Source organism: Seriola lalandi, unplaced genomic scaffold (assembly GCF_002814215.2).
Source record: "Seriola lalandi dorsalis isolate HSWRI2012SDOR001 ecotype SW California unplaced genomic scaffold, Sedor1 jcf7180002054613, whole genome shotgun sequence".
NCBI classification, from domain to species: domain Eukaryota; kingdom Metazoa; phylum Chordata; class Actinopteri; order Carangiformes; family Carangidae; genus Seriola; species Seriola lalandi.
This window is the reverse complement of record NW_019525166.1, coordinates 123,622-136,772: the sequence shown is the minus strand read 5'-3', so window position 1 is coordinate 136,772 and position 13,151 is coordinate 123,622. Positions and strand designations below refer to the sequence as shown.

At 38.3% G+C, this 13,151-nt stretch overlaps 1 protein-coding gene across 1 annotated transcript in view; it reads right to left on the bottom strand.

Moving 5' to 3' along the window:
- Positions 1-398: 398 nt before the first annotated feature.
- The window catches only part of drd2a (dopamine receptor D2a), a 33,381-nt gene continuing 20,628 nt past the window's right edge, over positions 399-13,151 (bottom strand). The window contains exons 3-8 of the mRNA XM_023419895.1: positions 9,422-9,531; positions 6,442-6,578; positions 4,135-4,343; positions 3,047-3,133; positions 2,385-2,766; positions 399-1,767 (exon numbers count right to left, since the gene is read on the bottom strand). Coding sequence (XP_023275663.1) covers positions 1,571-1,767; positions 2,385-2,766; positions 3,047-3,133; positions 4,135-4,343; positions 6,442-6,578; positions 9,422-9,531 — 1,122 coding nt within the window. The 3' untranslated portion in view covers positions 399-1,570. The remainder of the gene's footprint in view (positions 1,768-2,384; positions 2,767-3,046; positions 3,134-4,134; positions 4,344-6,441; positions 6,579-9,421; positions 9,532-13,151) is intronic.

The following is a 13,151-nucleotide window of genomic DNA, read 5'->3' as shown; positions in this document are numbered from 1 at the left end:
AAAACATGTAACTTTATTACATCTTCATCATGTACAGAGGTCTCAAACTGACTCAGGTGTGTCATTGAAAAAATCTTAGTCCTTCCACCTGGGGAAGGACCACTTCATATTTCAAAGCCAGACTAAAATATAAGTGGTACTATGCAAATTAACATGGGGAATTGTTTCTTTAATGGCACACACCTGGGTCCATTTGATATCCAGACAGACAGAGTTGCAGGTGTTTGGGAAGCAGCGAGATGTGCACATCTTTTGCACACTGATTCCCCAAAATATTCCACCATGAAAAAATTCCTCTTTTTTCACTGGCTTTATTTTCTTGTCTATAACAGAGTTTTGTGATCTCACTTAAGCTATAGTACTTTGTGACTAATATTCACCAAAACATTAACACGACATTGTTGATAATAATGTCTTTATTGTTGAACTGAAAATAATGCAGGCTTTGTTGCCCAAAACAATACACACTGATATTGTTGTAACTGATATTTCAGTTTTGCCAAGTTTACCTCATTCTTACTTAGCAAAGGCTCCCGAGAGTGGCTTCAGGGATTGCACACATCCACATGATTATATACCTGGGAGCTGCAAAGTCCACATACAGGTCATTAGTTTGCCACAGAACAACTCCACTGCAGCAACGCTCATAGTTACTTCCAGTAAACAACACTATTCAACCGCAAACCAATCCTGGGAATAAGAGAGAGGCTGCTGAATAATGACAAGTCGTTTATGGGTGTCTGGGTATCTGTATGCACACAGCGAACACTGATATTCATGTCGCACTTTACAGTGTCTCATAACTTCATTTATAGGACATCTTTTGTAGTTTTTTGTTAAACATACATTTCATGAGAAGTCAAGTAAAGGAGCAGTGTAGCATGCATCACATTTCCATTGCAGGCATATAATCACAGTTAATGTTTTAAGAAAAACTATGTACAGCAAATAATAATAATAATAATAATAATAATATAGAGATAATAATAATATATGATTTATCAATTTATAAAATTGCAAATATGTGGATATTGACATTGCCACATTATACAGCACATAAATTGTCTCTTTTCTTGAATACACATTCCAATCAGTGATAGGTTTTAAAATTAAGAGCTCGCGTATCAGTTTTAACACTGCAATGAACACTGACTTGATATCTATAAGATTTCCAGAAAATTTCCATCATCAAAACATAAAGTACACACACAATAAAAAGCAGTTTCCAACTTGTATGTGTGTGGTATACACAGATGGCTCCTTACGTGACAAGCACAATGATTTTAGAGAACAATGTTACATTTTTCTTTTCTCCATGAAACAAGTCATTGTTACAGACATTTCTTGTTTTACATTCAGTGATTTGTCCACAAACATATCACATATAGAGCCAACATGTCTTTAAGTAAGACACCATCAGTTTTCTGGTCACTCAGCTCCATAATTTTAAAAAGCAGATTGCAGTTTCCCCCCGTGGTTCGTTTTCCTTAGCAGGATGAGGTATTTGCCAGAAGAGATGCTTTTATTCATCACTCCTCCCTCAGTCTGATGAGACAAGTGACGTTGCAGTTTAGCAGTGCAAGATCTTAATGAATGCCTTTCTGAACTCGACATTAAAGGTGGTGTATATGATGGGATTTACAGCACTATTCACGTAGCCCAACCATGTAAAAGCATTATACATCTCAGCAGGAACCTTGCATTTTGTGCAGTGGGTGTTCAAGATATGTGTAATGAAAAACGGCAGCCAACATATGATGAATACACCTGAGGAGATATGAGAAAAAAAATGGAAATATTAGAAAAAGGCAGAGAAAGAGAGGAAAGTGATGAAGAAGGAAGGTCTTATATTAGACACCCAAATCTGGGTGACATATGGAGGAGCTGGACTCTCAAATACAAGTATCAGGATGATTTCTTTTCGTTGCATCACATCCTGACTTGTTTTCAAGTTCTGTTTTAGGTCATACCAAAAAATTTGAGATGGAAATAAAAATACATGCGGAGAAAGCCAAGGACCTAAGATGGCTGGAAGCTTGTACAAAAGAAAAAAATTTTTCTAAATTGTAGGCTACAGGATTAGCTTGTGGTAAATTGTACCACAAACACATATTTGGTCTTAATGAGTTTGAACAGAGTCCCCTGCTGGTTTGATGCTGTGCTCACTGCATGCTGTTTTACAAGTGAAAAGTTGATAACAAAAATATAGCTATTTGGTTGTGGAAATGATTCATTCCACAGTGTCAGTTCCACTTTGATGTGTATACTCACATAAAACAGTGTTTGATTTAACTTATCCTCAGCATAAGTGATCATAAATAATTTATACCAGATGGGAGATAAAAAAAAGAAAAAGAAAATTAGCAGCACTTGAGCCAACTTACCAAGAACGATGGCTAACATCTGAGTGGCCTTCTTCTCCTTCTGCTGGGAGATCTTCCTCTTGCTCATGGTCTTCACAGAGGTCTGGGTCTTGCCATTAGGTAAGGCCTGTGTCTGGAAGGCTTTGGCCACAACAGGTGCTGGATCGCCCTCCTTGGTAGGATCTCCATTCTTTTCTGCTTTCTGGCCCTCCTCAGGGGGAGTGGGAGGCGAGGAGGTGGGGCTAGCATTAGCCTTGTTGGGCATCAGTAGCTGGTGGCTCGTGGCTGGAGTGTCTCCAAGCGCACACTGTGGTTGCTGCTTCTGTTTCTGGCTGCTGCCACTGTTGTTCAGCTCATCCAGCTCCAGATCTTCCCCCTCATTGACTCCATCTTTGATGAAAATCTGTGCAATTTCATTCAGATGGTCATTTTTTCATTTAGGTTATTGTACAATCGGTGACATTTAAAATAATGGATAATAAATAGATAACAGATGATCACATTTTCAGTCTTTAATTTAGATTTACTGTAGCAGAACAGTGTCTTGAAGCTATAATTTCTCTGAGAAATGGAGGAAAACTTCAAGGTGACACCTTACTAAAACTTTTACAAATATGTTTCCAACAATTAAACTTTCTACTTAATAAGAGCTGTGCACAAAGGAACAAAGAAAGAGCACACACCACTTTCTTTTTGTTGACAGGAAAACTCCCATTAGATTTAACAATCATGGTGCACAACCTCACATCCTCTGGATGAGTGCACTTATCCTGAAATGAAAGCAGCTGTGTCAGGCAAGGAGAGGGAACAATGTCAAAGCACAACTGACAAAAGGGTTGTCAAGGCACAGGTCCCACTGCCCATGGGGTCAATGAGCCTCTATTGAGCTCTGGTACAGAAAGGCTGTTTAGCAAGAATCTGACCTGCAGCTTCAATTAACCTGACAGCGGAAAAAAAAATTTGTGGGCTAAGATTATTTCAGACAAAACAAGCACATCCAGCAATTAACAGTATGTGAGAAACTTATCGGTCAATATGCTGCTGCATATAATGACTTTACAGATCAGTAATTATATAGTAATCTGTGCGTTGTATAACACACACACACACACACACACACACACACACACACACACACACACACACACACACACACACACACAGAAACCACAGAGTAAAGCCATGCATGAACATGAGTAATGTAGTGCACTGGATAAAAGGCATTACTTGGCTTCCTGTGCAGAGCCCATTGAGTTTCACTGTGTCAGTAAAATCAATAACCAGAAAAGCAAAAGGTCATTTGAGGGCCGTCACAGGTAGTGTTGCGTGGTGGCTTTCGACACTGACAAGTACCAGTAAATGTATATGTAAAGATTATACATGTTCTCCAGGATGGAACCAGTTACGGGACATTTAATTTAGATATAAAGGGAGAAAAACACTTTAAATCCTTTAGGTATAACGGAGCCTTGCCCTTTTAGCCACCTTGCCTTGGATGTTATCCATTGCCTTTTTTTCAGAAAATCAATGTTCTTCTTGTCTGTGTATGTTGTTATGTAACACAATGCCTGTCCATAAAACCACCAAGTATGATTGGGTTGAGAAATCATCGATTGCAATTTCTGATGTTTGTTTTTTTTTCAAACTGGTTGAAAAAAGTGTTTATAGAAATAATGAGGTATAAGGTGTGATTAAGATGCAAATCAGTTTTCATGTTGAAGCAACATAGGTGTAAGCTGTGAACAGGAGATATTTTGCCACGGCAGCTCACCTTCAGCGAAGTGGCTCCATCAGGGTCAGCAGCCTGACAGACACGCTGCTTTGGTTTTGTGTTTACACGTTTTCTGCGCTTCCTAAGGACCACATAGATTTGCACATAAACCAGCAGGGTGATGATGAAGGGAACATAGAAGGACACGATTGAAGAGTATACCACAAAGGCCGGATTGGCGATCACACAGAGAGACTCATCACGAGTAGCTGTGGAGATAAGCACAGGTTGAATAAAGACTTCAGATAGGATGTTATGTTCCATCCAAAAATAGTTTTTTTAAGGCAATTTTGTTGTGTTTTTGTCAGTGTGACTCTTGGAACTTTTAAAATGGGGAGCTTAGTTGGGCTTGAACTTGCAGTTAAGAACCAGCGGTTTGTGCTTTGATTTTAATCTCCTGAAAATTCATCAAAAAATGTAAGCACTCCTACACTCTCCTCACTTGGAGGTCATTCACACAATTTCCTTTCCCATCCTCCCATCCACTTAAACCATTGCAATCCTTTTTATTCCTACCTACCTCTCTCTGAGCTTATCTGCTGCCACAGGGCCTCTGTCTGGTGCCAAATGTAGAGATCATATCACCCCTATTTTAGACACTGCACTGGTTGCTTGTTAATTTTAGATTTCACTGATTTACTTTTAAATTGTGCCAAATTTGCCCAAAGTTACATCACTGACTTTTTACCTCCCTGTGCACTCTGGTGTGGTGACAGGTCTCACAGCTATCCTGTCTGTCCAGCTCCTAGACTCAAGTCAAACACAGACCAAATAAACTTCAGACCCTGAAGGCAGCTTCAGATTAGGCAGCAGCTGTTGCCAAACAAGCATAGATAACAGCATTGAATTGGGGTCATCATGGTAAATCCATGAGTCATCATGGATTTACTGTAGGTGTCACATGTGTAGTTCATCTTAACAACTTGTTATCTTCACACTTCAGGGTGGCTGTGCCTTAGGAAGCTGGGAGTGGTTCATTAAACGGGCACACCAATTTTACATATGAAATTCAGTTTACTTGACAGGAGGTAAATGGTTGAGGTTGGGGTAAATCTGGGGTTTGCAAAATACAGATCATTGACATGGAAGAGCACTCTTCATTCCTTGTTTCAAACTGAGTTTTGTTTCTTTTATCCATTACCATTCCACAACCATTACCATGTTTATTACTGTAACCATGACAACAAAGGTACTGGAACATTAACAAGGTACTTATTTTAACCCAATTCATGATCTTTCCCTAAAGCTAACCAAACTGTGACCATTCCATAAGCTTAACTATGTGTTTATTATTGTAACTATGACAACAAAGCTCTTGCCCGCCTGCCACTGGTACGCTGGTACACATATTAGACTTGTTGCCTTCAACACATCACTGAACCCCTATTCAGATGATACACACTCACACTTGCATGCACACATTCGTGTGCATGCATATATACATTATATAGTGCTTTGGGTAAAAGACCTATACACTGCATTCCTTTTACTACACAATTCTGTGGTTGTCATGATCTGTGCTTGAAAGCATCAACAGACACCTCTGACAAACCTCATGGTTCTACAAGCTTCCATTCTCAGCTAAAGACAAATATTTTAAACATGAGCCGCTATAGCTTAAAAACAAATCTTAATTGCTTGAGTTTCAGTGGTTACTGCAGCTGAGATATCTGCTTTCATGCCTTCTGCAGCTTACACTAGCTGGATCTGCAGTTGCTTGAAAGCGGTAGTGGGGCTGACAAATCCAAATGCCTGAGTCCCGGCAGAATTGACATTACATCAAGGCACTCAAAGGGATGAGTGGAGCTTCAAAGTGACAGGATGCAAGCCGTGGGAGCTGGTCAGCAACAAGTTGGCGCCTCCAAAAAGCTCTTAATCGAAACCTGGTTTAACTGTAATCCACTATTAAAGCCCCTGTTTTGTGGAATAAGCAACCTAAGGGCCAAGGTTCACTAAAGGTGGTTACATGCCAGTATTAAGTAATCAGTAACTGGCATGGGTAAGTCTATAAAACCTCAGAAAATGTAAAAGCTTGTATTCACTTCTGTAGTAACAGCAAACAGGCTCTGACTAACATACTGCTTCAGTACAATATTAATGTAGATACGGGAAAGCATTTAGAAGAAGAAATGTCTGTTAACTATTCACGATGTATACGTATTTACAATGTACATACTGTAATGTACGGTGGATGTACCAATGAATAATACAGTACAACACCACTATCCACCAATTCGGTCATACACCATGAAAAAACATTTCTGTTTCGAGTACGGTAGAGCAGATGTGTACTGTGACCTCTCTTACCTGTGTTATTTAGACCAAACAACAGGGGACATGATATGGCAAAAGATAGTACCCAGACCACAGAGATCATTACTGTGACCCGTCTCCTGGAACTGTAGCGAGTATTGTACAGCATCGGCATTGCAACCGCTGTGTAACTGTAAGGGGTGAAAAAAAAAAAAAAAAAATGCTTTAGTTAGAAAGTATGAAAATATGACACCTTTCTGCAAGACATTAGGGAAAGTATGACAAGTTCAACAAAAATATTGCCATACGTCTGTATGATTTAGATTAATTCATGTTCGATTTAATGATCTACAGTTAAATGTATCCCCACTGTGTTTCTCTTTATTCATCAGTGGATGTGGTTTTGCTTGAATGAGAACCAAGAAACATGGAACCTACAAGCTGGTTAAGCAAGAAATGTTGCCTGTCATCTTGGATCAGATCCTGTTTGATGGTGGACTGGCCCTTTGGAAAAAGCTATTTGCTGTGGGCTGCAGTTTACATGGAGATGACATCCTGGAAGGGAGCCTGTGTTTTTTCCCCCAGCGTCTTACAGGAAAGACCTTATCATTTAACCTTGCTATATTGGTTGACCTTATTAGTGAGCTTGTTGTAGTCACCAGGAAATGCACAGCTTTTTACAGTGCAGGACAGCTTCCCTTGACATTATGCAGTTCCAGCTCATTTTGGTCACGTTTTGGTCCAGCCTTGCCGCTCTCTTAGTGTCGTTTTTGACCACCTGCTACCTGCTCATTACAAGCTGAAGCACCTAGCACCTGAAGCATTTAGCGGCTAAAGGGACAGATATTCCCTTCAGGTGTTGGTAGACACCAAAAACAGAGCTAAAAAATGAATAACGGATTTACATTTCCCAGGTGGCCCAAAACACCCCTCCAAATGAAAGTGAATTTTGATGAATGTGTAAACAAGCAACTGTTTGCTATCAAGTTCGCCATATCATATCGCCCCCAAGTGGCAAAAAAAAATCTGTTCTATCTGGCACAGATTTATTAGGTTATATCAACTCTTTGGGCATCTTTTCATCAAGTGAGGAATAGCAAGAATAACACAATCATACTTTATGTGATATTAATGGAAGAGCTGGAGTTTATGTAATTATGTGCACAGTTTAAACAGACAATTGTGTTCCTCACTGTATTTGGTGTAGTATATTGTATGTAAACACATTCATACATTACGGATTGAATTACCAACATACAAATTACAGAATATATTTTGCCTTGCTACATGTCACTAAAGTTGAAGCCAAACCGCTCTGACATCATTGTCTTGTAAAACATTAAAGTGCACATTATGACAACCTGAAAGCATTGTGATAGGAAAGTGTCGTCCAATTGTAGTCAAAAACTGTCTGCCTTTTGGCAACATAATTGGAGTTCTGTTAAATCATATTTGGCATGTGTATATTCATATCACCTCCTACACGAACACAGTTTTGTCTTAGGTCCATTAGTCTCCTGCTTCTAAAGAAGAAGTGTAGCTGATTTGTTGGAGGGCACCCCAGCTCCAATCCTTATAATGTATTCATCCTTTGAATAACAGAAAAACTAACTAACTTCTTTTCCAGCCCGTGGTCACAAAATACAAAAAGAAATTGATGATTGTGGTATGTGCATATTCCCTTAGTTTTGACTTGAATTTGCACACAGATTCACAAAAATAGAGCCTGTTATGTGATCACTTTCCAATATGCTCCACAATGTTAAATAAGAACAAAGTTAGCAGAGAAAATAAACAATCCTTTGATGTATAAATTATGCTGCCGCCTGGAGCTGCTGGACTGATAAAGGGAAACAAATTTTGTTTGCGACTCTTATCTGAACCTTTACAAATCACCGCCACACGGGTGGACCCTGAAATGTACTCAAGCCAGGAAAAATGATGCTTGATACTGTCACACTCACCCTGTCAGTGATCAGTATTCAAAGGTACACAGCATGAAGGCACAAGATGTATAAATAATATCTAAATGTAAAATTGGATGCTATTTCACTCTGGCATGCACACACACATAAAAAATGATCTACCATGAGATTATGCACACTAATAAGCTTTTCCTCACATATGAGAGCCATTTGTATCCTAATTCAATCATTGGAATGAATTGCAATTGTATCCATGTGTTATATATTGTGAATATTTATTTTCCATATGGTTTTAAGATGAAAATGCAGCCAAGCAGAAAATAATGCAAAATTAAACATGACAGAATTCTGTAAGTTGAAAATATGAGAAAAATGTTATGCTGTTGGTATTCTTCAGACCTATCCGTGAGTGCTTCGTGCACAATAAACCGAGCTCTCACATGTTTAATGCATATTCTGGTTGTCAACCTTACATGATTATTTGTTACAGTTTCAATATTAAAAGCTCAAGCTTTACATGCCCTTCAGATGAACAGCTTTCCAGTGCAATCCTGCTTCCTTCAGCTGTTTGTGATGATTGTGTCATTAACCACTGAGTCATAACCAAAGAATTGAATTAATTTTTGGATGAGGCATTAATGAATTCAGGAGGATGAGGGCTTGTGACAAGACATAAGGGGCTGTCATGCACTGGTATTTTATTTGTGTATTTATTCACAGCTGTTAAAATCATTTTCCCAAACTTTTTGTCACTGGGGTTGTTTTGGTGTCAAAAGTTTGTTGTAAACCAAAGCTTTTAGTCTTGGTGAGCTACCAAAGGGTGTTGGGGTAAGAGTGTATCCTGAGGTACTCCATACATTTTAAGTGCTATTTGGAGCTTAATATAAAAGAGCCTTGAAGAGAATCACACAAGAGCAATGGTCTTGACGGTTAAAAATATCGCCTTCCACACAAATGCCTTGTTTAGACCAATTTCTTTTAAAATGTTCCCTATAAATAAATTTGACTTGCTTTGACTTCTGTTATTCAAAAGGTAAAGATTTCCATTAAAGATCGATGCAGGAAGCATGACAGACAGGACTAAACAATCAGTGCGGTGACCAACTCACCGATCAATGCTGATGGCACAGAGATTGAGGATGCTGGCTGTACACATCATCACATCCAGAGTGACAAAGATGTCGCAGTGGATCTTGCTAAAGCGCCACTCTCCTACTACCTAGAAGAGAAAAAAACATCAACAAATGGCAGTTTACAGCAACAGTCAACAGAACAAAGCCACTTGCCCAGAAAAGGCAGCACCTTGGCAGAAATGATGTGTTTTTCTTCTGCAACAAAAAGCAATCCTGACAGTCAAGCCCTCTTGTATATTTTTTCGTATTAGTTCCAAACCGGTAACAGAGAGAGAGGAGACATAAGGGCCAAAGAAGAATGAAGGCTGTTAAAATGAATAAGCATGAAAGAAAATGCTCTGAGAGGTAAGTAGTAGTTGTAAGTAGGGTCTAATAGAAAATAGACTGACTGGGTATGAGCTGTAAGACAGCTGGCATGGATATATTATAGCATGCATAATTATGTTCATGTTATTAAAAGAATGTTATGCCTGACATGGTGGCAAAAGACAGGTTATCTGACTTTATTGCTTTACATCTTTTCATTGACAGCAGTAGGTATTAAACACTATAGATTATTGCAAAAAAATGAAAACAAAACAAAAAAAAACCTCTACACGCCCACAGTGTTAGTGAGATAATTATCCTTTAGCATGCATCCTGGTCTGCTGCCCTAGGTGGCTCTCAATCAAAGACATGATCGAAACCTATTTGTATTCATACCTCTGTTGCTCTCTGTTACATGGTCAAACCCCATGATGAAACCAACATCATCAGTGATGCTCTCACTGGTTTGATTCCACCCACTTCGCCTGACACTACAGCCCACCGGCTTCCTCCCACAGCTCTGAAAAGGGTAAGGGAGATGTGTGTGTCAAGGGGCAACTCCTACCTCTCTGTGACTGATTAATCTTTGTCCCCAGGCTGTGTCTTTATAAAATTAAGTGCCATCTCAAAGAGCCTTATGTTGTTGCCTGTGTCCTCAACACTCGCAGTGATTGCAGGATGATCTGACAGCCTAATGAGTGCCCTTCTCCCTGTTGCAGCCTCCCCTCTCTTTTCCTCTTTTTTTTTTTTGCATTTTTCCAACCTTTTGCTCCTGACATTTGTCTTCTCTGTATCTCTATATACTATCATCTTGTTCCGTCCATTCAGTCTGCCTGTTTCTCTCCTTCACTACCATCGCTCAATTTCTTCTTCTTGATCTTTATATGTCACCCTACAGGTTTTTAACATCCTCATCAGTGCTGCAACCCATAACAAGTTTAAAAGCCTCATAAGAGCCATTGCAGGTCTGCAAGGCTGCAACACAGGCCTGTTTCTATCAGTGCAGGGAGGCATATTTAGTGGATATTAAACAGTGGGATATACAGTGGGGTCCAAAATCTGAGAAAATTTAAAAAAATCACTTTGTGGGAAAATTGTTTTCTTAATTTTGTCCTTGTTATTTCACTCCACACACCCTGTCCACTTCTCCAACTTGATTTATAACTTCAGACTGTGCATAGGACCATAATTCAGAAAGTATCAGTGTTCTGATTTAATTTGCAAAGGTAGGATGTTGGGAACCTGAAAATACGGTGATGCAGTGGCTATAAGGTGCAATTTAAAATCAGGGTGAAATGAAACACACGCACCCTGCTCTTTCATCTAAATGCAGCTGTCTTCATGGTTTTCACAACAACAATAATAAACAAAAAACCTGGTCAGTATAGTTCCATTCATCGCAGAAATGCAAAAGTGCATGCATGAAAATAACTTCAGAGATAATATATAATGACATATGACAAATACTACTCATTATTTAGGTCTGTATTATGATGTTGGATCGACTTCCTTAATGACAATCATATCATGATATGCATTTACAAACCTTAGATTACACATATAGGCATGAACTGTTTCCATGCACTATGCACCACTTTAACATTATCACCTGTGGACTGCTCTCACTGTAAGCTTGAATTTTTAATTTCCCTTAGAAATTTCCAAAGTTTTACTTCCTGATGTTTTAATGACCTGTAATAGCTTTTATTAATCCTGTTTTAATTCTGTTTTATATCCTGATTGTTCTAACTGTGTTATACAGGTTTTGTGGTTGTTTGACTATAAATGTTTCTTCTCCAGTCTCTCATGATCTGAACGGGACTACTGTCTGAGCATAATACATTTAGAAATATAATATTTGGAACATTTAGTATATTATATTATTGTTTATATTATTGATGATTTCTTTCTTTTACGAACTACATCATTTGCTGGTCTTGAAAACCCAGTTCTGAAGTCCAAATGAAACTGGATTTGAACTGAATTGAAAAATGAATGTCTGATGAAATTCAATGGAATTAATGCAAAGATAAGGGACACCATCATGACATCCAAAAGTATGAAATATGAATTGCTGGTTTTTGTTTTTTTTTTTTCTCAAAAGGAGAGTACAGTTACTTTACGGAGCAGATGTGTACTGCGGCTGACCACAAAAAAGTTTAATTTCAACATGACTTTCTGTTTGACATGAAATTCCACTATCCAAAAGGAGTGCTTTTTTTATCCGCCTTGATTTAAAAAAAAAAAAAGTCATGCATAATGTCCCCCTCATATGCTCTCTAAATCAGTCACGCTTCGCAGAAAGAAAAAAAAACAAACTGTGGTAATTAATGCTAATTTAGCATTTAATAATAAAGGTCAAGTTGAATGCCCTGCCCACACTCTGTGGCTACGTTCTCACTTTATTTCATGTGGATACATTATTAACACGAGAGACTCAGTCACGACTCTGGTCTGTGAGAACTAAGTTCAAAAAATAAAATGCCTGCACAGAGATGAGGAAAGAAAATTTGTTAGGTCTAAAGAAGAAGAGGCAAATAAAATCACTTAACAGAATTGCTAAATGTGTCAGTTTCTTTATTCAAAGACAAACATAATTTTAGACCGTCTCTGATGGAAGAAGTGTGTTTTGAAGAGCGCAAAATGAATAAATAAAAAGTCTCCCAGCCAAAGCTAAGCTGTTGTGAGCTGAGCTTCACATTTAACTGGTGTTTCACTTCCGAAACACAAATGCAAATATAGATATTATTATAAACTGGCTTAAATTTGCCTCAATGATATTAACTGTTTCCCTTTCTGCAGAATCAGACATAAAAACATACTCACTACTACCAAATTGTTTCTTATTTGCAAGGATATATATCACTCTACACCAAAATCAGATGAGCATCCTATTCCAAACACATGCTTAGTACTGTGCATATTAACCTATGCAGGATTTCAAAATTCCAAATTTCCAAAATGTTATTAATATCCTATAGGGATAAAATGTCCATAAGTAAGAAACAAGAAACTGCTTAAATGGAGCAGTGCTCTATGTTAGTTTCATAGGATCAGCTGGGATGAATGCAATCAATTCTTAACCTTAATGAAATAATAATCAAATCTGGGAGTTTCTGATCTAGATTGGACTCCCTGGCTCACATAAATTATTTTTAAGCAGTTTTTGTGATCTAAATATGATTTATCCCAGTAAACAGCCCTGAATAACAACCCTAAACATATATGTGTGTGTGTATGTGTGTTTGTGTGTGTGTGTGTGTGTGCATATGCTTTACTGTATACATGATGGTCAGTTTACTCATCACAAGGAGATTAGCCTCTTAAAACAGTGGTTGTTGTTGTAATGTTGTAATGTCTTCTGTGGCTCTACACGCAGCCCCAATAAATAATATAATAA